This window comes from Sinohyriopsis cumingii, chromosome 4, assembly GCF_028554795.1.
Source record: "Sinohyriopsis cumingii isolate HCF-2022 chromosome 4, ASM2855479v2, whole genome shotgun sequence".
Lineage (NCBI taxonomy): Eukaryota > Metazoa > Mollusca > Bivalvia > Unionida > Unionidae > Sinohyriopsis > Sinohyriopsis cumingii.
In genome coordinates, this window is record NC_142964.1 from 30,992,244 (window position 1) to 31,017,130 (window position 24,887).

At 33.4% G+C, this 24,887-nt stretch overlaps 2 protein-coding genes across 6 annotated transcripts in view; one reads left to right on the forward strand and one right to left on the reverse strand.

The window, feature by feature from the left end:
• Positions 1-9,108, reverse strand: part of LOC149800879 (uncharacterized) — a 242,737-nt gene extending 233,629 nt beyond the window's left edge. For 3 of the 4 annotated variants that reach the window (XM_089954904.1, XM_089954902.1, XM_089954900.1), the window contains exons 1-3: positions 8,987-9,108; positions 6,137-6,187; positions 3,900-3,996 (exon numbers count right to left, since the gene is read on the reverse strand). In XM_089954904.1, the coding sequence (XP_089811030.1) occupies positions 3,900-3,927 (28 nt within the window). In that variant the 5' untranslated portion in view covers positions 3,928-3,996; positions 6,137-6,187; positions 8,987-9,108. The remainder of the gene's footprint in view (positions 1-3,899; positions 3,997-6,136; positions 6,188-8,986) is intronic. The other variant, XM_089954901.1, reaches the window with a different exon arrangement.
• Positions 9,109-9,353: 245 nt separating this feature from the next.
• The window catches only part of LOC149800880 (uncharacterized), a 142,861-nt gene continuing 127,327 nt past the window's right edge, over positions 9,354-24,887 (forward strand). Inside the window, exons 1-4 of one of the 2 annotated variants that reach the window (XM_089954907.1) lie at positions 9,354-9,628; positions 10,395-10,486; positions 21,765-21,884; positions 22,343-22,505. In XM_089954907.1, the coding sequence (XP_089811033.1) occupies positions 10,480-10,486; positions 21,765-21,884; positions 22,343-22,505 (290 nt within the window). In that variant the 5' untranslated portion in view covers positions 9,354-9,628; positions 10,395-10,479. The remainder of the gene's footprint in view (positions 9,629-10,394; positions 10,487-21,764; positions 21,885-22,342; positions 22,506-24,887) is intronic. The other variant, XM_089954906.1, reaches the window with a different exon arrangement.

The window sequence follows — 24,887 nt, forward strand, 5'->3', positions numbered from 1 at the left end:
AATGTCTCATAGTGGTAAGTTATCCTTTCCTATATTGCATGCCCTCCTACAGAAATATCAAATATATTCTCAATTTTAGAATATTATCGAATATAACTGTAAATTTATTAAACCAGTAACTATATCCATTCAAATGACATTTTAATGGTCAGTAAGGATTTTGGGTGGAAGTATTTGAAACTAACATGAGAGCGTAAAATAAAAAAAATTATCCAACTATTTTCTTTATACAAGTCCCATTTGTTCTTTATCGATTAGGGCAAATTTATATATTAATTTATTCTAATAACTATCTATATTCAACAGTATATATTCAATACTGTTGAAAATCCGTTTGGTATTTTCTCTTATTCCCTCTTGAAATTTACTTTGTAAAATGATTTCTAGAAAATGTTCAATAGCATCATCCATTTCATCTTTGTTCATCATATATCACTCATTTCGTCTTTGTTCATCATATATCACTCATTTCGTCTTTGTTTATTATTTTATAGGTTTCAGTTTACTCTCCATCATGAGTAGGTCTTTTAAGTCTGATCGCTATGTCTAGGTGAAGGTTTACAAAAACAAAATTGTCTTATTTTGGATGCATCCTTTCTTGCAGTGACTTGGAAGAGTTGTTGCCTTCAAATTTGAATCTGGCAGAATCACTTTATTTTCAAAGTTAAATTTATCCCATTGGAGTCCCTAGGTAAAAGGGGATCCTGGTGGCCGAGTGGTCCAAGTCGTTTTCAAAGATCACTGACATCTTATCCATGTACGCATGCGTTCAGTCTAGAATAGGCCAATGTGGGTATCGAACAATACTTGCCAGTAGCTTCCTGTAGGCCGCAGGTTCTTCCCACTGTTTACCCAGGTTCTTCCTCCACCAAATATACTGGCCGCCTTGTATAGCCTAAAATGAGCTGAAACACGATGTCAAACACACAGAAAACCAACCTACCAAGCCTAGGTCAAAAGGATAGGATCACCGAATTAATTCAAGCTAAAGCCATCGAGTAACTGTCTACAGAGATTTATGGCACACCACTGTTGCAAATGCCCCATAATCGGATGTAACTCCAGCTAACTTGGTACCAATTAAATGTGATAATACATCAGTCCGGACCAAGCAGCCCAATCTATTGTCATGTTGTTTTGAATCGACTAGATAATATAGGTGAGCATATTTACTGGTTTCCTTAGAAACTCTTCTTATCACAGCTAATTTCCAAATGGTACAATATATGCTGTTAATTTAAATGCCTAGTTTTGTCAAATACCTTTTAATCTATACGGCCCCTTCTGAGACTCTTATAACAAAAAGAAGGCGTAGTTAACTACTTTATTTTTATTTGTTTACTTTTAAATGTTTGGTACTGGCTTTTATTTTTTTCAATCCAGTTTTTTAAAGTAAAAGCATATGGTTATTTGCTCCAAAAATTATTACATAATTACTACTATATTTACAAGGTGAATAGCTTGTAATATCAAAACAAACACACTGAAAGATTTTTGTCTTCGATGATCTAACAAGGGTATTTAAACCAATTTTAATCGTTTGATTGTTTCAGATATTCGTCGATGTTATAAAAATATCATCATGTATTGATATTCGGAGGTTTAAACAGGTTACAACCAGATGCATTTGTTCTTAAATTTGTATCCAATATTAAGGAGGCTATGAATAGTTTGGGAAATGCATTTCAAATCGTTTTCTGATATGATTGTATTATTTTGTGGGCCAGGGATCGTCAATTGCAAGATATTTACTTTCTACAGGTAACCAATGTTAGTTTTTTTAATGTGAGAAAAAGCATCGAAAGAGCTGACATGTTGCAGTCTTATTTATTCAGTCAATACTTAGGTTTTAGTGGTCTCCGGTGTTTCTAAATAAAGGAAACCCTCTAATTTAAAACAGTTCTCGTGTAATCTGAACAAATAGGAAATTAGCGAGAAAAAAGCTAATTTTCAACCCACTGCAAAAATATCATAGAATCGTTCTACTTTACCATTCAGAAGGTAAGAAAATGTAGCAGCTCCTGTTGAAACACGTAGAGGTACTATTTCGAACCGGTTATCGGATAAAGCCTCCATTTTTTAATGCAGAAAATACATTCTTAGAATATTTGAACTTTATGAAATCTCACCAGACCTATATTTCTGTATCTTTTTGGATTACCTATTTCAACACTGAATTCATCCGAAAATTAAAAATGTAACAACCCTTTCATATCCAAAGTCGCAGAGAAACATGACTTTGCTAAAGAAATCTGGATAAAAGTATTCTGTTCTGCTAGCTACCAAGTCACCTTGCCATTAATATAAAGGACAAGGAAGCGCAGATAAATGACGACCAAAACGCAGTTACCAGCTTCCTAATGAAAAATCCATAAAGTCACTTCAAATATAAAATTTCATTTTCTATACACTTGGCAAAATATGTGCAATGTAAACTCAACCATCTTCTGAATAAACCCATTATTGTAGAGTGGTATCTCTTTTATATAACATATTGCAGAAAGAAGTTGTATTTCGTCTCTAGTCTACATGATACACACACCTTCTAAAATGCGAACCTCAAACCAATGGCGTCACTAGGGTTCGTGTCACCCATTGCGGTAACTCATGACGTCACCCCCATGGACCTCCTTCCTGCACAAAAATTCTAAATTTTTATAGACAGTCATGTACAGTAACTCATGGTGTCACCCCCATGGACCCCCTTCCTGCACAAAAGTCGAAAATTGTATAGACAGTCATTTGGGTGTCACCCCCTCTGATGGTGTCACCCGGTGCGGTCCGCACCCACCGCACCCCCTCCCCAGTGACGCCACTGCCTCAAACAGTGTGCATACCGTGTTAATGTCCCCTGACAGTGGAATACATTTTGACTTGTCACCCAATTTCCATTATGTGATACACAGCCTTTCGAGATTAACCATCTTCAGAAGTTTTTTGATGGTATACTACCATATAAAATCTTGAGCGTTCTAAAATAATTTTGTTTACATAAAATAGATGACCCTATACTTCAAGAATTGTATAGTTTTACCTTTTCGTTCATTTATGCATCATTTTTGGAACCGTAGCATTATTACCATCTATATTAAAGAAGAGTGCTTATATTTGGAAGGATTTATGTTCCTAAAGATATTTGCAATTTTTTCACTTATATTTCCCGAACGTGCTTACTAGCTCTTACCCATAGATATATATATATATATATATATATATATATATATATATATATATATATATATATATATATATATATATATATATATATATATATATATATATGTAGTCAATCTTCTGACATTTGCTACTCAATCACTACATATTTTGGAGACACCAACGTTTTTAGAAATAATCACAATATTCAGATCCACAACAAAATCTCCGATAAGTTGCCAACGCCACAATTCGACTTGACGTTCTGAGACAGTGCGAGAGAGAGAGAGAGAGAGAGAGAGAGAGAGAGAGAATAACTACTTGTGCATGAAAATAAAGTCTTACAGAAATGAAGTTGTCTAACTATAATAATCGAGCGGGTTATTGTGTCTATCACAGAGAGATCTAATATGTTTTTGACCTAATTTCAGGTAGTGAGCAAAGGACGGAAACAAATGTGACAAAAAAAGTCAACACCATCTACACGATTTTTTACGAAATTAAAGACATTATATAAGAGTAGAGTTATGAATTTATGTTATAAAGGATAGATGTCAAGAGAATTGTATAATGGAATAATAATAATAATAATAATAATAATAATAATAATGATAATAATAATACATGTAGTGACTATGGAAAATGCTATCTAAAAAAATTGCGTACCGATGAAAACTGATGACTTGCGTTAAGTACAGAGAGAGAGAGAGAGAGAGAGAGAGAGAGAGAGAAATATCAAACTTAACCACTTATAATTGTCAGTGCTGAGATCATTTCAGAAATATGGTGCCCTTTTCCGATGTTTTTGAGAGGAAATTATTTTTATCTCCTTTGATTGCGTCTCTGCAAAAGACAAAAACGACAATACAATTACTGGAAGTACGTGAGGATTCGGATATCTGAAAAGGGCATGTTTTCGGTTGATTGCTGATTTGACTTCACTGAATTCATCGATATTATGATACGGCTTCGAAATAAAAATCGAAAATAGAACTATTTTAAAAAGATTGTCACCTTAGCACCAGCTATGAAATATTGATCTGACCCTCCAGTTATGGTTGTATGAGACACTTTCAAAAGCTATAAAAGAAACAAAAATAAAGCATTATGCTATTTTCTCATCCTAATGCTGCTCTGTAGCATATGTCACACTATTGCTAGCTACGTACGCGCGCGTGCGTGTGCGTGTCTGTGTATGTGTATGTGTGTAGATAGAACAATTCACTGTTCAATTGTACCGGACAGCCAGAACCAAAGCTGAGTAACAAAATTAACTCCAGGTCAAAGACCAGAATGACAACCATGGTTTTGATATGTTATAAGTAAAATAAGTATGTTTACTAGCATGCAGAATTAATAAATTCATCTCTCCACAATTTAAATTTTAAAATAGGAGCTTCCAATGAGTACAAAAGTCGATGAACATTATATTTCACGGCAATCAAAAGACTAAAGTAGAGTTTGATTTTTTAAAACAAATTAACCTAAATAATTTACTTTATTTAGCATAAATTGTATATGTATCTAATATAGTGATCTTTGTAGTGTCAATATTATGATATAAGTAATGCATTATATATGATAAAGATTTTGGGAAGGATAAACGGATATAAAATTGTCACTAAATTTTACTGATCTCGTTGTTATACTCAGTTCTTGTCGAATGTGTGAGTGTGTGATTTCAATGATATCTAGTTACATAAGATTGGCGTTCGAGAAGAATTTAACTGACTAGGCTGGAGATATATTCCTGGTATTAATTACAAAATAAAAGAAGAAAAATCACCACAAGAATTGACACTTCATTTTGCTGTTCACGCACTTACAGCTAAATATGATACGAGAAACGAGGCCAAAATAAAATATATTGATAAAGAGATAAAATACCACTTCAGTTTGTGTTATAGTTTGTTTTATTTGCAAAAGTGCAATTTATAAAAATTCTATATTTTTGTATACAACTCCATTTTAGAAATATAAAGGTCATTTCTCATTGTACCTAAAGCAAAATCTTGGTTTATAATACCGTGTAGCATGATAAGAATAACACATTAACACTTATTTATTAAACATTATAAATAATTATCAATGTTTTATTCTTATCATACTACACGGTATTAGAAACATCTAGATGAATTAGTGTTTTGATCTTAATTAGACTAACCTAAACATAACACTAACATACATAAAGTAGAGTACTTTATTGTTACTACGACTATAAATGATGAATATCTATATAACTGTCTCAAGGCATGATGTCAAATGAGCCATAATGTAGCTTTATTATACAAGCTGATAGTTTTCTTTCCAAAGACAAGGCCGTCTGTAATAAAAAGGATGGAATCTTGTTGTAATACGTAACCCTGAGACATGGCAAATTAACTTTCTTAACTGCGACAAAGTCTTCCGTTTCCAGGATAGATTACAGGAACTTTATTTTCAACTGTTTTCGACGTCCTTGCAAAAAGCTAAAGAAAATAGACCTTAACAAAAAAAAAAAAAAACGTTTCACACTTTGTTGACAAACATATAAGCGCAGGCACATGCTTAGAGCTCTTATTCCGACTGACCCATTCATACTTTAGGAAGCTGCATACAAGACTTATAACTGCGTTTGTAATATTTTATTTGAATATCAAAATTTGAAACATAGTGGTATGTGTCATTCAATATAATTAAACATATCTATGTAATTTGAAATCACATAAGTATGTTTGGAGTTATTAAAAAGCCTATATACATTTGTTTCCACTCTGCAAAACAAGTCCAACTCAACAGTAGTATTACTCACAAAGTTATTCCTAGTTAATGACTATTTTTAAGGCACAATTCAGTACAAGTGGGAGTTGGACGGTACTTTTACTGGGAAGAAATTAATGCAATATTCAGTTAATGGTATGCCATCTTTCCTGGAACAAAGTATACTGTAACACGTTGCAGATAGGTTGTGAAAGAATAGCTTCATATAAACATAATTTCATACCCTTTTGTCCTTACCCTGATGCAGCTTAGATCAATATGGATCTTCCAAATACTGAAAAGAAATATCAATAACACTTATCAATAATCTGTTTGAGTTGGAGGGAGCAATAGATCTTGTATAAAAGTCTGAGAAATTGAACATAAACTGTGTTTATGCATACATAGTCTGCAAATAAAATACATATTAGTCGTTCCTAACTAAAGCTCTCGAAGCCTTACTGGCCATAATAATTTTTTGAGAAACACAATAATATAATTGTTCATATAGTTTTGGTATTAACATTAATTTGAAGTGTCAACTAATGCGGAACATATGGACTAAGTTTCAGATTCTCTATTTATACATCTTTCTCTACATGCTCTATGTATATATGTATGTTGTTATTGTTGTTGTGGTTGTTGTGGGGTTTAATGCCATTTTTCTGCACAAGATAGGCTATACACGGCCGCCAGTATTAATGGTGGAGGAAGAACCCGGTAAAATCCCGGTAAGAACCACCGACCCACGAAAAGCTACTGGCAAGCTTTCTCACATACCCACATAGGCCGAACCCGAGACTCGAACCCACGCAGACAGAGGTGAGATGGTAGTGATCCGTAACGGTGAGCGCTTTAGACCACTCGGCCACTTGGGGCCCCCTATGTATGTATGAATGTATGTATGTATGTGTGTGTGTGTGTATATATGTATGTATGTATGTATGTATGTATGTATGTATGTATGTATGTATGCATTTCTTTATGACTTCTGTATGCAGCTTTACACGACTGTCACTATATTCCACTAACATCCGGGTTTCCTCGCATAAAGTGAATTGAGAATTCCTTAATTGAGCTCTTGTAGACTCTAGGTTTATCATTCCATAACCACCCATCATGTTTGCAGATTTCTTTTTGAAATAGCATTTTTTCTATGGCTCTGAAACGCTTCCATCATCTTATTACGTTGAACTGAAATGTGTTTTTAAGGTTCTCGTCAACTAATATCCTATTTTTTTATATCAACTGAAATGGTGGACGCCTAATCTTGTTTATTATTATACCTTCTCATCTTTTCATATGCAAATTTCAAACATGGCTTATCGCCTTCACACATTTTATATTTTCCTAAAGCAATCCTTGTAGCACAATTAAAATTGAGTACCCTAATTCTTCAAATGTCCCACAACATATAAAACTAAGCAATATGCAAAACAAATACAAGAAATATCACTAAAACACCACACAATATGTATCTAATTAATTCGAACAAGAAGTTTCAACTCTTTTGCAACACGTGGTCTAATCGACACACCGCTCCTGTGGCCTAGTGGTTAGAGCGTCCGCCTCGGATACGGGAGGTCGGGGGTTCGAACTCCGGCCGAGTAATAACAAAGATATAAAAAAAATGGTAATAACAACTACCCCGCTAGGCGCTCATCACTAAGACGTTAGTGTTAGAACTGGTCTATCTGGTGTCAGGATAATGTGACTAGGTGGAACATCATGCTACATGTCTGCGGCATGATGCCCCAGTGCTAGACATCACTATAAATTGCCACACTGCAGACATCTTAGCGATATGACTGAAATATTGTTAAAGCTACGTTAAAAATCAATAACACACACACACACACACTCTAACCGACACAGTGCTGATTACACCATATAAAGCATGAGACGGTGTACCAGTATGGGTTGTTTTCACAGACGTCACGATTGTGTACGCAAATACCCCAAATACCCGCCATTTTGAGTCCCTAACAAACTTTTATCAACAGCAGTCGTCACCTATATCAAGATAATAATCTGATTTAATTGTCGATTAGGATATTTACTTAATCGAAACGATACGTAGATTATAATTGAAAGTATGTGCCCCTTTAGCACGAAAATACAAATAAAACTAAACTACATGGCTTATATCGAAAAACAGAAGAGTGAAGTTAAACCGTAATCGTGCATATTGCTATCAAATAGAAATTCAGTCATTTATTTTTTATACAGACAGACAATATTGTCTTTTTTATATATAAAAAAGTATTTTGTGTGATGTTCCTAAGCTTGTCACATTCAAAGAGTCATTCCGGACAATGATCTTCGGGATACAATAACAGTTAAGGAAATATAATGTCATAGCATGTGTATTATGCCAGAATTTTTATGTGCAAATACTTTTCGCAAAGACTTGCATGTGCCAAAGCCCGCTGACAAACCAGTTTTAATAGGTACGGTCAAATATTGTATTTATGGTGGAGATGACGGACGTAGGATCATATTGAATGTAAGTGATAACCGTTCAAAGAAGTTTCATCCAAAACGAAACATTTGCCTAACGGAACATGACTTTCTACCGAATGTCAAAACCGATTATTCTTAAAATACTTTTAGAAATATGAAAATATATATTAACAATTGGCTTTTTAACTTCATCTATAATCAGATGATTGATTTCAGCCCATGTAAATTGAAAATTAGTACATGTTTCTACTTGTTTGTATATCTATTTACTTATGCGTCTGTTTATTGATGGATCTATTTGTTTCTGAAAGAATAACAAAGATGGTTCAAATTTCAATGTTTTACTTGAAGATAAAAAAGGGAAAAGTCACGCATTTGGTCTCGCGCAGTTGACATGCAAAACAGAATGTGAAATTATATCCTTGCACACAAAATGAGACATGCCTTCATAATGAACAATGTAGGTAGGTGCCGGCTTGCGTGGCTAGAGAATCAAAATGGCGGATAAGGAAGTACACACGTTTTGTGACATCACGTGAAAACAACGGATACATACATACATACCGTCGCTGAACATGCCATACAGCAGGCAGTTCACAATTCACGGTTAAATCGGAATTAATCAACATACCTGAAGGTAGAATCTTCTTCGAAAGTTGGCAACTTTTCATATATCTGACATGGTCAGTTGTTAAGTTTCATAAACTTAAACCTATTCTTCTACTGAACGCCATTATTACCCTGCAAGAAAGGGCCTTCACACTTACTAGTGAAAACAATTACTATACCTATAAAAAGTAGTTTTCATAGTTAACAGCAAAATCAATTAATGCAGCAATAATTCTAAAGAAGAAATACAACTTATATTTATGATATTTAGCTCATTTAGCTTACTTTTCCTTATCTTTATAAAGGTATTAAGAGGGAGCGACATATAATACGGAAATTAATCAAGTTCAGTGGATTAATATTAACAGAACTGCCCGCGGTGAAGCGACAATAGACAAGGAAGTGAAATACAAACAGAGCAAAGTCTAAATTTATAGCAGTGTATTTATTTCTTATATATTTCGTACATTCGTACATTCCTTCGCCATCAACAATATGGATCATAACTGAACTTTCTAGATGTAAATTGTGATAGTAATAAGGGTTCAGCCTAATGTGTATGTGTGTATTTGACTAATTCACGGGACTTTATTGACAACGTTGAAGACCAAGATGGCTGCCTGGCGGGATGTTTGCCACATTCAGTGTTCGTAAGACCCATCGTGTATGTAACCTTTTCACGGACGTTGCATCTTGTTTAGTCTTTATGTAATACGATAATTTAAGTGAAATCGGTCATATTTATCTCTAGACCATTATCTAATGCACTATATCTATATCAAATTGCCTAATTTAGCTCTTAAAAATACCCATGTTGTACCTGCACATTGCACTGACACTTTTATAAGTAAATTAAGTAGCATTTTCCTCTTATTAAGTTCTTTATATGACATTTTGCTTCACCACGCCCACTTACCCTAAGAAGAATGTTCGCATCAACATTAGCCCTTAAAGATAGGTAATATACTTTGCCGTATTAACCGTATCACAGAAAGGCTACATGTTTGCAATTTGACACAGCTACCATTCACGTCATAAGTATCACATTACTTAATGTAGACCGGAGTTATACTACATGTATCGTCTACATCTGACTTAACCGTATCAATGCTTTGTTTGTATTTTGACTCACGTAACACAAGTTTCGTATTCTACTTCGTTTTATACAGGTAACTTAGTCAACTTCGGCATATAAACAATTGAAAACTATTGCCTATGAGTATAAAGGGATTGAATTGTTATGACTATGGTATTGACAAACAGGCCTTTATGAATACATTCCACATGAACTAAACAGTAAACTGCTTTGTCAGGTGTAACGTTACTTGAGATACAATTATTCAAATAAGAAAACACCTAGGTAGGTTTCTGAAAGGAATTCGTAAACCACATACCGAAATACAGAAAACATATTTCTTTTTTTTTTTTAGCAAGTGTAATTGTTGAAGAGGCAGAGCGATCTCCCATATGTAGAGACGTATTAAAAAAGAAAGAAGGACGCTTCTCTCACTGAATATGGAAGGTACGTTTGAGTGATTGTACAGATAGAAAGATGGGTAGAAAATGCATTTATGGATAGATGGAGAGACAGATTATTTAATTGCTAGGACAGGCTTTCAGTGCAATGGTGTCATTTTTCTTAAACTAAATATAGTATTAATTTTAAAAAATAATTTGTATTCTAAAATATAAGATGGAAAATATATTGAAGTTTGTTCATGATATGTTAATGCTAAACATATAAGCCTACTTTGATCCCTAAAGTAGTCATTTTCCATCACGACTCTTACTCATAGGATCGAAATAAAATAGGGACAAATAGAGACAAAGAGAGAGAGAGAGAGAGAGAGAGAGAGAGAGAGAGAGAGAGAGAGAGAGAATGAATAAATGTTGAACGATATGCAGTAATTATTGTTATAAGTATGATTTATGTACTTAAGGAAACTATTTTTGCAACAAAATTTGATATGTATACTAATAAACATTCACATTAAAACAAACTCAAAGTTGTTTCATTAATTGTTTCATTGTTCATTGTGATGCTTTCAGTTGATTCACCAGCAATGATATAATAGCTCATCGGTCCCTTTCATTACTTTAGGCTGTTTCAGTTTCTTGATACGCTTTTCGTTTTCATTTGTTGTTCACTTCTAAAAACTGTTAATGCCTTAAAGTGGGTTAGATTTATGGTGGTTACTTCCCTGTTTAGACTCTCTCAACTAAGGATGTAGGCCCATAAACATTTTCAAATGACGGCTTGTCGTGTTGCTTTTAAGTAGATCATTTTGTTCCAGTTCGCGTTTCGTATCCAAATAGCAAAGATTACTTCAATGAAGACAAAAGAAAACTGTAATCATCATGACCTCCGATATGTTCATCCATGGCAATGGTTTATTACATAAACATGGAGATCAAATGTGGCATTCATTTCACAACCTTTTTGTATAAAACAGTGGAAGTTATCATACCAATCTTCCAAAGTCTTTTGTAAATCATTTTCAGACATTTTCATCAACTTCACAACAGTATTTTTTAGTTATAAGTATAATGAAGCAATGTCACATTAGCCATTCTTTACACACATCTTTCACTGATCTTTATGAAAAATAATGATATAAAGAGGCATCGTCATTGGTGAAGTGTTTTAAATTTATTTCAGGAGGCATTTTTGCAATAGTTATTAATATCTGTACATATGTGTTTTCTTGAAATTCAACTCTGATATAATGAAGATGATGTCTGATTCATCTCCACACTCAGAGAAAATTGAAATGTCAACGTTATCATCTAAAGACATTGTCAGGAATGATTCTCTAAATTCAAACGTGGCATAAAAGCATCATTGAGATCTGCTTGACATCATTCAGAAAATGCCAGCAGGTTATGAGATCAATCTCTTTGTTATACCCTTTGTTCTGATCTGAAAGTGTCCAGGAAGAGCAAATAATGTGTATTTTATCTGGAGTGTTTCACTCGCCCTACAAGGTTATAATAAACGAATAAATCAACTTTATGTTCCATCTCCAATTTCTGAAAATCAAATGAGATCGAGCTTTCTAATAAACTTTTTGCGATATCTTGAATATAAAGTGCGTAATACAATAACAATACTATTACAACTTTAGCTCATAATGAGTAATATTATTGCCTTCTGAAATCATGCACCTCCAAGGTACAAACGAGTATCTTCAGGACTTCTCATACCTCTGTCTAATGCATGACTCTTCTGGTAATTCTTCTAGAATGCATATCATATCTTCACTATTTCTCAGCTCAATATCTGTCATACAGCCGCATGCAAGTCTTGATTGTCTATGCATTCAACAGTATCTTAAGTTCTTTCAATGGCAGCATCCATTAAGGTCAGTGGCAATTTGCACAAATGAAGTTATCTGCATTCACCAGGATTGGGATCACTCTTGTGGTTCAATCTTACAAAGTTTTCTATTAGAAGAGAATCTCCTAATAGATTAAGAATTATTAATTCACTGAAATACAGAGTGCTTATAAAAATAATATTTATAGACAAACTTTCTCCGGGATTTATAGTGTACTCAGACCTGGAATTATATTACTCTGTGTGTGTGTGTGTGTGTGTGTGTGTGTGTGTGCATAGAAGATTGTACAATATCATAATCGATATATATATATATATATATATATATATATATATATATATATATATATATGAGAGAGAGAGAGAGAGAGAGAGAGAGAGAGAGAGAGAGACAGAGAGACAGAGAGAGAGACAGAGACAAAGACAGAGAGAAAACTAAGAATATTGAAAGAGATGATCCTTCATCGTAGAGCAAAATTTCAAATTGAAACACATATAGCTTTTAATCTTTGTTGTATCATTTAACGAAAAACAAATAAAAGCAGCAAGTATCAGGCCGAGTTTAATTATACGAGTAGATTATAGGCGACATTTAACAGTGGGATGGAACCCTTTCCACCCTAGCACCTCCGTTTACCATTTAATTGAAAACGATTCCATCTTCAAAACGCTTTTCAATATCACTGACCATATATGATTATTTAATGCATTTATTTTCTCTGTGTAAATTATATCTTAAAAAGGATAGTAACTACTTCACAGAAACCCGATATCACGCTATTCATCTGGAATGCATATCGGTTTGTAATTCTAACAGCTGTCACGACTTTAAATTTTGTTATTTTTCTTTTTCTATTGATGACCATATTTACTGCATGCTTGACCTAATTCGTTTCAAGTTTTGAAATTTCCCTCGGATAACTGTTCAGTGTATAACATGTTGCATGTTCCCTACAATATAATCTCGACACTAGTGAGCTTCTTATTCTATTAATTCGCCCATCTCGCATACATATCAGGGGCACCTGCCAATGTTTATAATGGTCAATTTTAAACTATGCTATGAAATTATATTTGCAAAATCTTGAATATTGGGGTTTCGCATAACGATACATTGAAATCCAACCCCCGACAAAAAAATCCCCAACAATAACAAGAAGAAAAAAACTCCAAAGAAACCTGCATATTTGACCAAGAGATACTTGGTACATATGTTAAAATATGTATAAACAACACTTATTAGTTTAGCTTCTAGTGGCAAATACTGGAGATTTATAGACGTAATGTTCCAAACAAAGCGTACATAATCATGAAATGCATACTAAGTGAAGTAGCTTTAACAGCATACTTGACAAACTTTCTAACTGTAATCTGTTTAAACAACACGGATATTTCAGAAGTGCCCTGCAATACAAAAATTAACTTGAATTGTGGTAAGATTGAATATATCCAACCATAGAGCCTTTTGAATCTTTCAATGTACTGAATGATCGTGACTGAACATGAATAAGCATTGTGTTGATCTTCCGTAGTGTGTATTCGCATTCTTATCTTACCTGGAACTGTAAGGTCATGAATAATTGATCGAAATTTTAAGCGTTGTCTTTGTGATGTATATTTAATTTGCATTGTTTGTTAATTGTTTTTTCATAATTTATTTTATTTCTTTATATGTTGTGGGCAATCTACATTGTATCTAACTGCTGTCCTCGTCCAAAATCAGTGACAATTATGTAAACAACTTTTTTTTCTCAGTGAGGATCATTGTCTTAAGCCGAATCAAGATTAGTGTATCTTTTTAGTTTAGTTATACTTGGTCTACGTGATTTCCGTCACGTGCTTTATGGTAACAAACTTTATAATCCTTCAAGAACAATGAACATTATTTTTCCTCATCCAGGGTTTTGTTTTGGGTTTTAGTTTGTCAAACAACCGATGTTGCATTTGGGTTGGAATTTATGTAATGAAATTATTTAAATAAGAATTATTAATTTACTGAAATGCAGAGTGCTTATAAAAATAATATTTATGGACAGACTTTCTCTGGGATTTATAGTGTACTCAAACCTGGAATTATATTACTGTGATTCGACAAAAGACTATTGCTACAACACCACGATTCAGGCCTACACAGGCACATCAACACTTCGGCGTTGGAAACATTTTTTAAATACCACTGAGGATTACTCAGAATTTTTATTCATCAAACCTGATTACCTTTATTGAAAGAGAATAAGACAGAGAAGAAATTATATTCTATATATGATAGTCACTGAGAGAGAGGAACGGAGGGAGGGAGAGTAGTAACTATTGACAACATATCTATTGTATTGTAAATGCATGACACCTCTCATGTGTCGAGTCTGATAGCCAACATACCAGACATTTCCCAAATCATTTTTATTCTTGGAACTTCTTGGAACTCAGGGAAGAAGCACATTTCAGCCTTCACTATCTGTATTTTTAAGTCACTTTGTAATAAGGCCATCTGTTTTAAGACACATTGATTACAAGTTAAAACTAAACTATAGCAACAGTGTTACCACTGACTCCACAAACAATGGAAAATGATAGCACCAGTTAATTCAGCAACAACATCAGAAACAGCAACACAACAGATCAACAATTGAAAAGCTTGATAAAACAGACTCTTGTTCTCAAATTCTGTCTATAGTAATAGCAAGACATACGTTGATGAGAAAAGGGTGAAATCTTTGGAAAATACTGATCGAACAACTGATGACTTTTCCTTGCTTCACAAGGTTTCACATGTCAGTAAGTCTTCATCTCAGTAGTTTTATTTGTTAAAAAAACCATCTCGGACTCATGCGAGTACTTCCAAATCTCAGTCTAGCACAACTTTTAGAATCTAACGTCTGATAAGACTAATCAGATATACCTTTTTTGTCCTACGCGCACTTATTGTAGTAAGAAAGGGCACATTCTTGCTGATTGCCACAGGTTGAAATATAAGCAAAAATTAAGAAAGAGTTATTCCAAATGCTCTTATTTTTAAGAGGTTAATGTCACAGTCATGTATTGAAAGCAGTATGCTAGACCAAATAAACCCCAGTTTGATATAAATTATGGAGAATTATGTATCATTCATGGCGAAAGGTTGTTTGTAACTTATTGTTCATTCGTTCAAGCCTATCCCTATTAAAATATTAAGAAACTCCGGAGTCTTTTATTATCATGTACTTTGCCTTTGTCTGCGAAGTCTTCTTCTAGTGGATGTGTTCTCTTTGATTGAATAGAGTGCAACTTTGTTTATATTTCTCTCCATTGTGTAAATTTGTCATTAAACTTAGTCTCAGGACCAATGCCTGTCGGAAGATTGTCTTCTTTACCCACTGAGGGTATTCATCTATTACTAAGCAGTGACCTAGCTGGAGATAATGTTGTGGATAATCCACTCGTATTTGTCAAGCCTTTGTCGGATGAAATAGTTTATCCTATTGAAAATAAAATCACTGAATTAACCCTGCTTGTGCAGTTACTATGGCTATGGCAAAGAAAGCTATTGAGAATGGTGCTGATCAGGAAAGTATTTATTTAGCTGTCACATTCATTGGTATGTCATTTTATAATGTCACTGTTGCTCCTGGTATTGATCAAGCAAGGGGTATTGATCACAATGATCTTCATTTTACCGCTCATTATTTTCGATTCTAATCAGGATAACAAAAGATGATCACACTTTGCCCAACAGGAACACGATTTCATGTTTGTTTTAGAGGACTATTAGCAAAGCCGAAGTCATACAAATACATGTCTGTTATTTTGTGAAACATTGTGTCCTTACGAGAATATGGATACCACATGTGGTCAGTGAGCTAACAAACTGGTTACTAAGTCATATCGACAGGACATTCTTGGTCTATCATATGCAATTCTTTTGCGGGTCATTTTTGGGGTCAATACAACCCATCAAAAGATCTTGAATCCTTTCTGTTTGCCGAAAATTAAAAGTGATGTTTCTAAGTAATGTAGATTGTATTATACCCAAACAGAAGATACCTCAGGCTCGTCTGGAACTATTCATGCATTTGAGGAACCATTTAGCAGAATATTGGTAGACGGTATTGGTCCTTTACTTATGGCCAAGACAGGCAACCAATATCTCTGGACCATAATATGTGCGTCAACTGGAGTTACAGAAGCAATTCCTGTGAGGAATATTAAAACCAGATCATAGTAAAAGATCTGATTACGTTTTTCTTTTACAATCTTTAGCCTTTCCGAATTTTCCTAGTCTGGTTAAGCATCCAACAATTTAAATATTCTGCCTGTCACCCTGAAAGTCAAAGAGCTTTAGATACATTGCAAGAGTTATGATACAATTAATTATAAGGATGAGGGTGTTAATGTACTGCTGTTTGCTGTTAGGAATCAGTTAAGAATTATTGGGTTTTAGTCATTTTGAACTAGTTTTTGGACATACTGCACGAGGACCATTGAAGTTATAAAAAGAGAACATTCTTTCAAAACGATTCAGAAATTAAGCTTGATGATATCTCTGATTTCAAATATCAATTGTCAAAGGCTTGTGAAGTAGAAATGACTAAGTTTTACTCTACTCAGTCAAAACTGAAATTAAAGTATATTAGAAATACAGAAGTTAGGAGTTTTCAGAATGGTGATTGAGTTCTGGTTCTTTTGCCATTACTTTAAAAGCCTCTTTAGGCTAAGTATTATGATCCTGACACAATTGAAAAGAAAACGTTACTTAAAATATATCATTAATACAACTGGGATGAGGTACTAGAAACTATTTTGCCATATAAATGCGTTAAAGAAATATATTAATACAGGTAGTTCTGTTAATAAGTCGCTTAATTGTTTTGTACTAGTCCCAGACAGTCAGGATTTAAACGATGGAATGCAGTCAGACTGCAGTGGCTTTGGTTTACCCAAATTCAAAATTCGCAAATATTAAACAATTTGGACCAGTACCTTTCATATATACAGTTAGAAAAAGAGTCGATTATAACAGCTGTTATGTGAGTATGAGCACTTGTTTCCAAATGTTCCAACACGAGCAGACTAAATATGCCATGATGTTGAAGTTGTACATTATCATCCTTACAGGGTAAATCCTCTCATGCAGGAATTTATTGAAAGAAAATTTAATGTTTGACAGAGGATGATTTTATTGAACCAAGTAAAAGTAATTGGAGTTCAGCATATATTCTTTTGCCTAAACCAGATAATAATTTCCGTATGTGTACTGACTATATAAAAGTGAACAGTGTCACCAAAAGCAGATTCTTTTCCAATCCAAAAAATCGATGACTGCATTGACAAAATTTGATATGCAAAATATATCACCAAACTTGAACTTTTGAAAGGATTCTAGCTTTCCAGTAACAGAAAGAGCAACACAAATTTTGGCATTGGCAACTCCACATGGACTTTATCAATATAAAGTGATGCCTTTTTGGTATGAACAATTATCCTTGACATTGCAGCATTTAATTACCATGATACCATCTGGTCTAGATAACTGTGATGCTTATATCAATGACGTTATCATCTACAATGACACCTGGAAAGATCACGTGGAAAACGTCCATACTTTCTTTTGATCGATCTAGTGAGGTAAATTTGACAATTAATTTAATAAAAACGACTTTTGCAGTGCTTGTGTCCCATTTCTAGGATATATTATGGAGCATGGTCAAGCTAAACCTGTAGAAGTTAAGGTCAATACTATCTCTCAATTCCCTGTGCCTATCAGTAAAACGCAATTGATGGAGTATTGATTAAAGAAGACAAAAAACCATGGATCATCCAGTGTGCTATTTTTCTAAAACAAATAAAACAAACACCAGAGATATCATTCCACAATTGAGAAGGAATATTTGACTTAGATATTGGATTTGCAACACATTGAAGTGTATATTAGTTAAGCTCCTGCTCCCATTATTGTATTCACAACCCCTTAGTTTCATTAACAAAAAGACAAAACGAACGCAGATAATGTTTAGGTAGTTTGATGTTTCGGGAACACAATACTGACATTAGATGAAAAAGAAATAGAAGAACAATATTTCTTTATATATATTTTGTGTCGTTCATAAGACATTTACCTATGTAACTTTTATTGTATACTTGAATAATATGTAAGAATAAGGTGCTTTGGATAAATCTTTCTTTTTCTATATGAGGGTTAGTGTTGTGTATATTTAATTTTTGTTGTGTGATTGACATTTTGTCTACAATTAAGAGTTGGAGTTTGGGAATGCATGACTAATATTATTTTTGGTAAACATGTTTCCTTGTATCTGAGTTCAGAACGTTGGTTTTCACCTTCGAAATTCCTGGTCTACCTGATCTTTGTCATGTTCTTCACTACAATGTAAGTACAAAACCTGACCTTTATAGCTTAGAAAGTAATCGATATGAGCTTTTGACCTTTATGCTGGTCTTCTTATCGTGTCTTAGTTTTTTTTAGATTGCTTGCATCAGAATTATTAATTCCTATCTTAACAGCTGTGGTGGAATCAGTCATTTGGTTCTGTTCAGTTAAAATTTGGGAGGATTTATTTATTTAAATTATTCATTGGAATTACAAAGTACTCACTAATACTTTTGGACTAAATCACTAGTTTTGGATTTGTGTGAATCCGTTTAAAGACATTTTGGTTTATACCATTGTGATACATCAAAACTCTTAGTCCATCGCCATATTCCAGGCTATTGGTACATCAGCATATTCTAGATTAGAATTCATTCTAAACACTCTATATATTTTTTGACTGCAAGTTCAATTGAATTGTTAATTTTGTATTTTAGGCAAATAATTAATTTGTTAAATTTTGCTGAGCTTGCTGGTTTTCGCTCTTTTCTGTTTTTTTAGTTTAAGACCATGGAATCCTAAGAGACAATTCTGTCGGCTAATAATTCAAGCCAATTATTTATCTATTGCTTTTAACTTCAGAAGAAAGTTCAGGACTTAGTTTAAATATAAAATTTTGTATTGGCAATTCCGATGATTGTCATGACAACTTGTGGAGATATTTATATCTGTACAATTGACAAAATAAAGATCGAAAAATAGCCCTTACGGATGGGAAATTGTTATTTGAGCCTTCATGATGTTAGTATACGTCGGTCCAGACCCCCCTTGTACTGTGTGACATTATATGGGCAAATATGGCATCCCTCTTGCATTCGTTAAACTACACGAAACCCTGTATTTGATATGTCAAATAAAGATATTAACTCTTGTGGATGTACGATATATGTACGGACCTCACATACAGCAGAAGAACTGAAGTTGCCGAAGATTAAATAAGCACAACGTCTAGTAATAGTCTAATTTTCGAGAATACATGGAACGTTTGAAAAATAATTTATTAATTATTATCGGCATAGTCTGGTGTTATTGTCAACAGGTGAGTGTTGTAGAGTGATGCAGAATGTAATCAGTAATGCTGCCACTTGTTCTCGCTCTGTAAGTGGAAGTAACATGTCTTGCTGTAAAAATGCTTAATTGAAATGTATTATATATCTCACCACAGACTGTGCGGAAGATATTAGGACAAATCTAAATCAAGGAATAATCACACTTTTCAACCTACTGGAATTAATCGGGAAGTACTTGAGCACTGTCAGGACATTTAATAGCGTATGATTTTCTGTAAAATAGATGTTTAAACATATAACGTTTTGTTTAAAAGACTTTTAAAGGGAATACACAAGGTAAGAGTGTCAAAGTTTCGGATCATGAGACACAGTGACATCACGACAAGCTGCATTTATGTGTCTTGCGCTATTATGACAAAGGAGGAATAAAGAATCAATCCTATCATATGTTTAATACAATATGTGAGTAGGTGATATAACGTATATCAGCATTCGACCTAATATTTTTAAGGAATAAAAAGAATGTCTCGACAACATTTTACTTTCCACTGAGCTACATTATGATTTCATCAATCGCTCAAAAAAATGAGTGGAACATGAAATGATCATGAATTTTCAAGAACTATTTGCCTGGAAATTATCGTATGTTATATATAATGTTATATTTATGGAATTTATCAGCTAAATGATAACCCCAACAATAATGGTCTTGCGCCAATTAGATTTTCAAAACTGAACTGTGTAGCCGAACGAGTAATCGAACATTTTACAAACGCGATGCGTGGAAATGGCTTACCTGATCTACGACGTGAAAAAAAAAAACAAATTGGCCGAATCGGTCAAGGATACTGGAGCTACAGTGAATGATGTCGCCGAGTTAGGAAGTAAATTGAAATTTTCCATATAAAGTAAAAAAGGATAACAGTAGAGATTTTATACGAATCAAAGAATAAATAAAGGGAGCTTCAAATGAGCCGGCTACTTTACTACAAAAAATCAGAGTATTTTATGAAACAACGATGGTCAAAAGGAGGCAATCAGTTATTAGATGACACTAAACATGAAGCTGAAGAAGAAATGCCAGTATAAAGTAACTACCAGGATTCTAGTTTGGTCAGCTCATGAACTGTTGCATGCACCAATTATGTTGTGACTGCTGGAAGTCCAATAATAGTGGTTGGTTTATTTACAACGCGAGCGTTGATGCAAAATCGAGACAAGGGTCAGTGGATGTGGATATTGATGAGATCGTGTTTGCATTTGTGTATGTACCGTGTCCGTAGTTTTGCAAGTACTTTGTGTTCGGGTATGTCACGTCGACGGAATTTTTGTCTCCTCGATCTCAGATGCGTGATTAGTATGGTAATACCTATCGTGAGACCGTGACGACCAATCACAGTTCCTTGTGAGGCACGTTATGAGGAGGCTCACGTGAGTTGCAATCGTGTGCATATCTTCCGCAATGAAAAATGTCACATGAATAAAGAGTAGGGTTTAGGGATTTGGAACCGTGCTTGGTCGGCTCCGACTCACTGTTTTCTGTCGCTATTATTATGCTACTTTATGGCTTTTCTTCATTTTCTGTCCATTTATAAAAAGTGTCATCGTAAACAGAACATACAGTATTCACAACATACTTTCTATTCATACGGCTAAATAAAGTCACAAAAACAACCCTTCATCTGTTAAACAACGCAAAAGCGCTTCTCTCAGGATCATACCTGGCCCCTTTTCAATGTAAATAGCCCAGTGTTCACGGTAATCTCTGTAGAATTTGATGACATCTCTATGTTTCAATCGTTTCAGTTTTCTTTCCATCTGCCCTTCTATGATGCCTAAATGATATTGTTAAAATCAAAATGATTTTATCTAACTAATGAAGTTATAAAAATATACATATTCTGGAAATGTAGCCATATATATATATATATATATATATATATATATATATATATATATATATATATATATATATTTATATATATATACTCTGAGTGTCTGATACGCCACTAGATATAAAATCACATATAGTTGATAAATGTGTCTAAATCAATGAACATTAACTCCAGTAACATTTTGTTTAACATTCTAGGCAATGAAACAAGAAGACTTAACGAAGATGTGCTGAAAAACTTAAAACCTGGTGATGTGATCAGATTTTTTGCTGGATACTCAGAACATTGGGCTCTTTACGCTGGAAAAGACGAGAAAGGTATAGTGCGTAGTCTCTCTCACACACACACACACACACACACACACACACACACACATATATATATATATATATATATATATATATATATATATATATATATATATATATATATATATATATATATATATATATATATATATATATATATATATATATATATATATATATATATATATAAGAGTATGCTTGCCAGTATCTTTAACTTGAATAATTGAAACTGACTAACTGAAACATAAAACATTGAAAATAACATTTTGCTGTATGAGGACATCTCTTGTTAAGAAGATAGACGCCAATCCAACTGTTGAAAAATAATGCTTAAAATAGTAAGTTTGTTAACAAAGGATCACTATTTACGTACCATTTACTTACCCAGTTGGTTTTTTGATCTTTTGTATCAACTGCCGTCAGCTTGATGACACCGACATTCAAATGATATTTTTAAAAAATTGCAGGTGCAGGAGATTCAATAATCATCCACTGGTGGAGTGAAAACGTTGCTTCTAGTCACTGGTTGAACTGGTGGAAGGAGAGCGAAGTTGCTTCTAATCCTCGAATAATGATTCATTCTTTTTGGAAATTTGCAGCTAAAATGAACACTGAGAAGGAAAACAGCGAGTATGCAACACACGCACACGCGCACACCTCCAGATATATATATATATATATATATATATATATATATATATATATATATATATATATATATATATATATATATATATATATATATAAGCTCTGATCTAGGTAGCAAAAATATGTTGATTTCAAATTCCAGTTTCATTATTCGTTTCCTAATTAAACAACAAAATAACAAAATCTGCTTTATTATTTACTGATCTTATGCGAGAATGTTTATCCATGTTTGTCCCGTTTTCGAACATATATTGGTGTCCTGGTTCTTTTTAAGTGTCATAACAGAACATCAGTCACTTGATCTTTGTTAATTGATCGCGTTAACAGAGTTTGTCCAGCTATGAAGGAATAAGTAATCTAGCTTCATGTCAACTCTGAGGTAAATAATGCATAGTTTCGAATTTAGGTCTCATTTTGCGTCAACGTAGCAACTATTATCAACATGTATGTTTTCGCACACTTATCTTGGGTGCAATCACCTATAGTTTAGGAAATAATTATTGAATCAGTTTTTGTCACAGAAACGTGTACGGAGGCAATTATCGGTAAAATATATTAAGGTGATTGAATGAAGCATTAATTTATCAGTGGCAAGATTACAAATGTAGGTAGTATAAAGTACTGAAAGCCCAACAAAGGGCACATACTTAACACTTTGAAGGGATACCATCTAACATACTTTGGATGTTTCTTTAGAATATTAAGCATTAATAATGTTCTGTACACGCAGCTTGTATTTCAAGTAACTCATTGGATTAATCTGCTTTGAGGATACTGTGAATACATCTTTATAATAGTGTTTTAATCTCTTGTTCTCCCTGAATTTGTTCTTTTAAATACAGGTATCAAACTATACAAATAATTTGAAAAGCAAAACGCGAATTCCACTCTAATTTTAACATAGGTTGGCAATTAATTTTTGTCGTCAGACAATCATAGTTAAGCATTTATGAGTTAAGTCCGAAATACTTTGTGAGATTTGTTTATATTTTGGGGGCCATCTATTTGTCCTGGTATCTTTTCGCAATTATTTTGTTTGCCCTATTCATCCATATTTTCAGCTAAGAGCATGCATCGACATTCTGTCAACGTGATGTAGTTGTAAGTGACCCAAACTCCGGCAAAACAGATACTATCTTAGTAGTATAAACCTTACATGTAAAATGTTTCAACTATAACACAATTAGGAATTTGTGGAAAGGGAAAACATTGTCTAATTATCAGTTTGCTCAGCCAAAACAAAACAAAAGAAAACTAAAATAAAGAAGTATTTCATTAAATATCAAATTAAATATATAGGTAATCTCTTGAACAAAGCTAATTTATGATTTAGTAACACTCATCAGACATCAATAGACATTACTCGAATGGAAAACGGAAAAATATGTCCTAAATTCAAAATTGGTTTTAAAGAAGCCAGACTTTTGAAATACAAGATCATATTTGCAAAGCGCTAAGCATGTAACATTAATGCCGAAATACTCAAGATAAGGCCTGTGTTTTTAGGTGATCTAACAATTCACAAACTTGAAGGCTTAAAGAGAGTGAATAATGACGGCATGTTTAATGAACAAGAGTTATTTATCGTTTTACGATAAACAAGATAAAATATACAAAATTGAAAGGATTTTGAAGACCAGAAGAAAAAAGTTAAACTGTTCTAGTATCTTCCTCGGTTTCTTCTAAGTTTTCTTCAACTTCATTCTCTTTGACAGTCAGCGAAACAAGCTTACATCTATTATACATATACAGTCATTTGGACTATCTGATTTTTCATTTTGAATTTTGATTCGTTTAAGTGCAAATTGTATGCGTCTTCTGTTGTTATTTTTGTTTACTTTTCATAAGATTTCCTCTACAACATATGTTATTCCCAGTTCATGAATCTTTTCTTAGTTTACTTTTTCACTTGTAAAAATCTAACAACCAAAAAATGCGCACAATTGTATGACACCAAACTTAAAGTTAAAACGATTGATTTTTAGACATTTATCATGAAATAGAAATCGATTTAAATAAGTGCATTATAATAACTTTACAATTGTTCTACTTAGCAATTTAGAGGCAACATTTCTAAATTGATTCAATAACCTAAGTTATTTTGACCTGCTCTTGCATGGAAAGATTACTCACAAACACCAAGACTCCATCGCTATCACATGCGTTTTAGACTGTTGTAGGATTCCTACATGAATATCAAACGTGATCTCAGCCTGACTATCTGCGTATTTAAAGATAATGTTCATCTTAATTTGCTTGGTCGTATGTTTATGCTGTTCAAAAGCTTCTTTTTTATAAAATTAACTCTGTTCTGCTCAATAGACAATCAAGATATTAGAGTGTGATCCAGGATTAGAGTAGTTG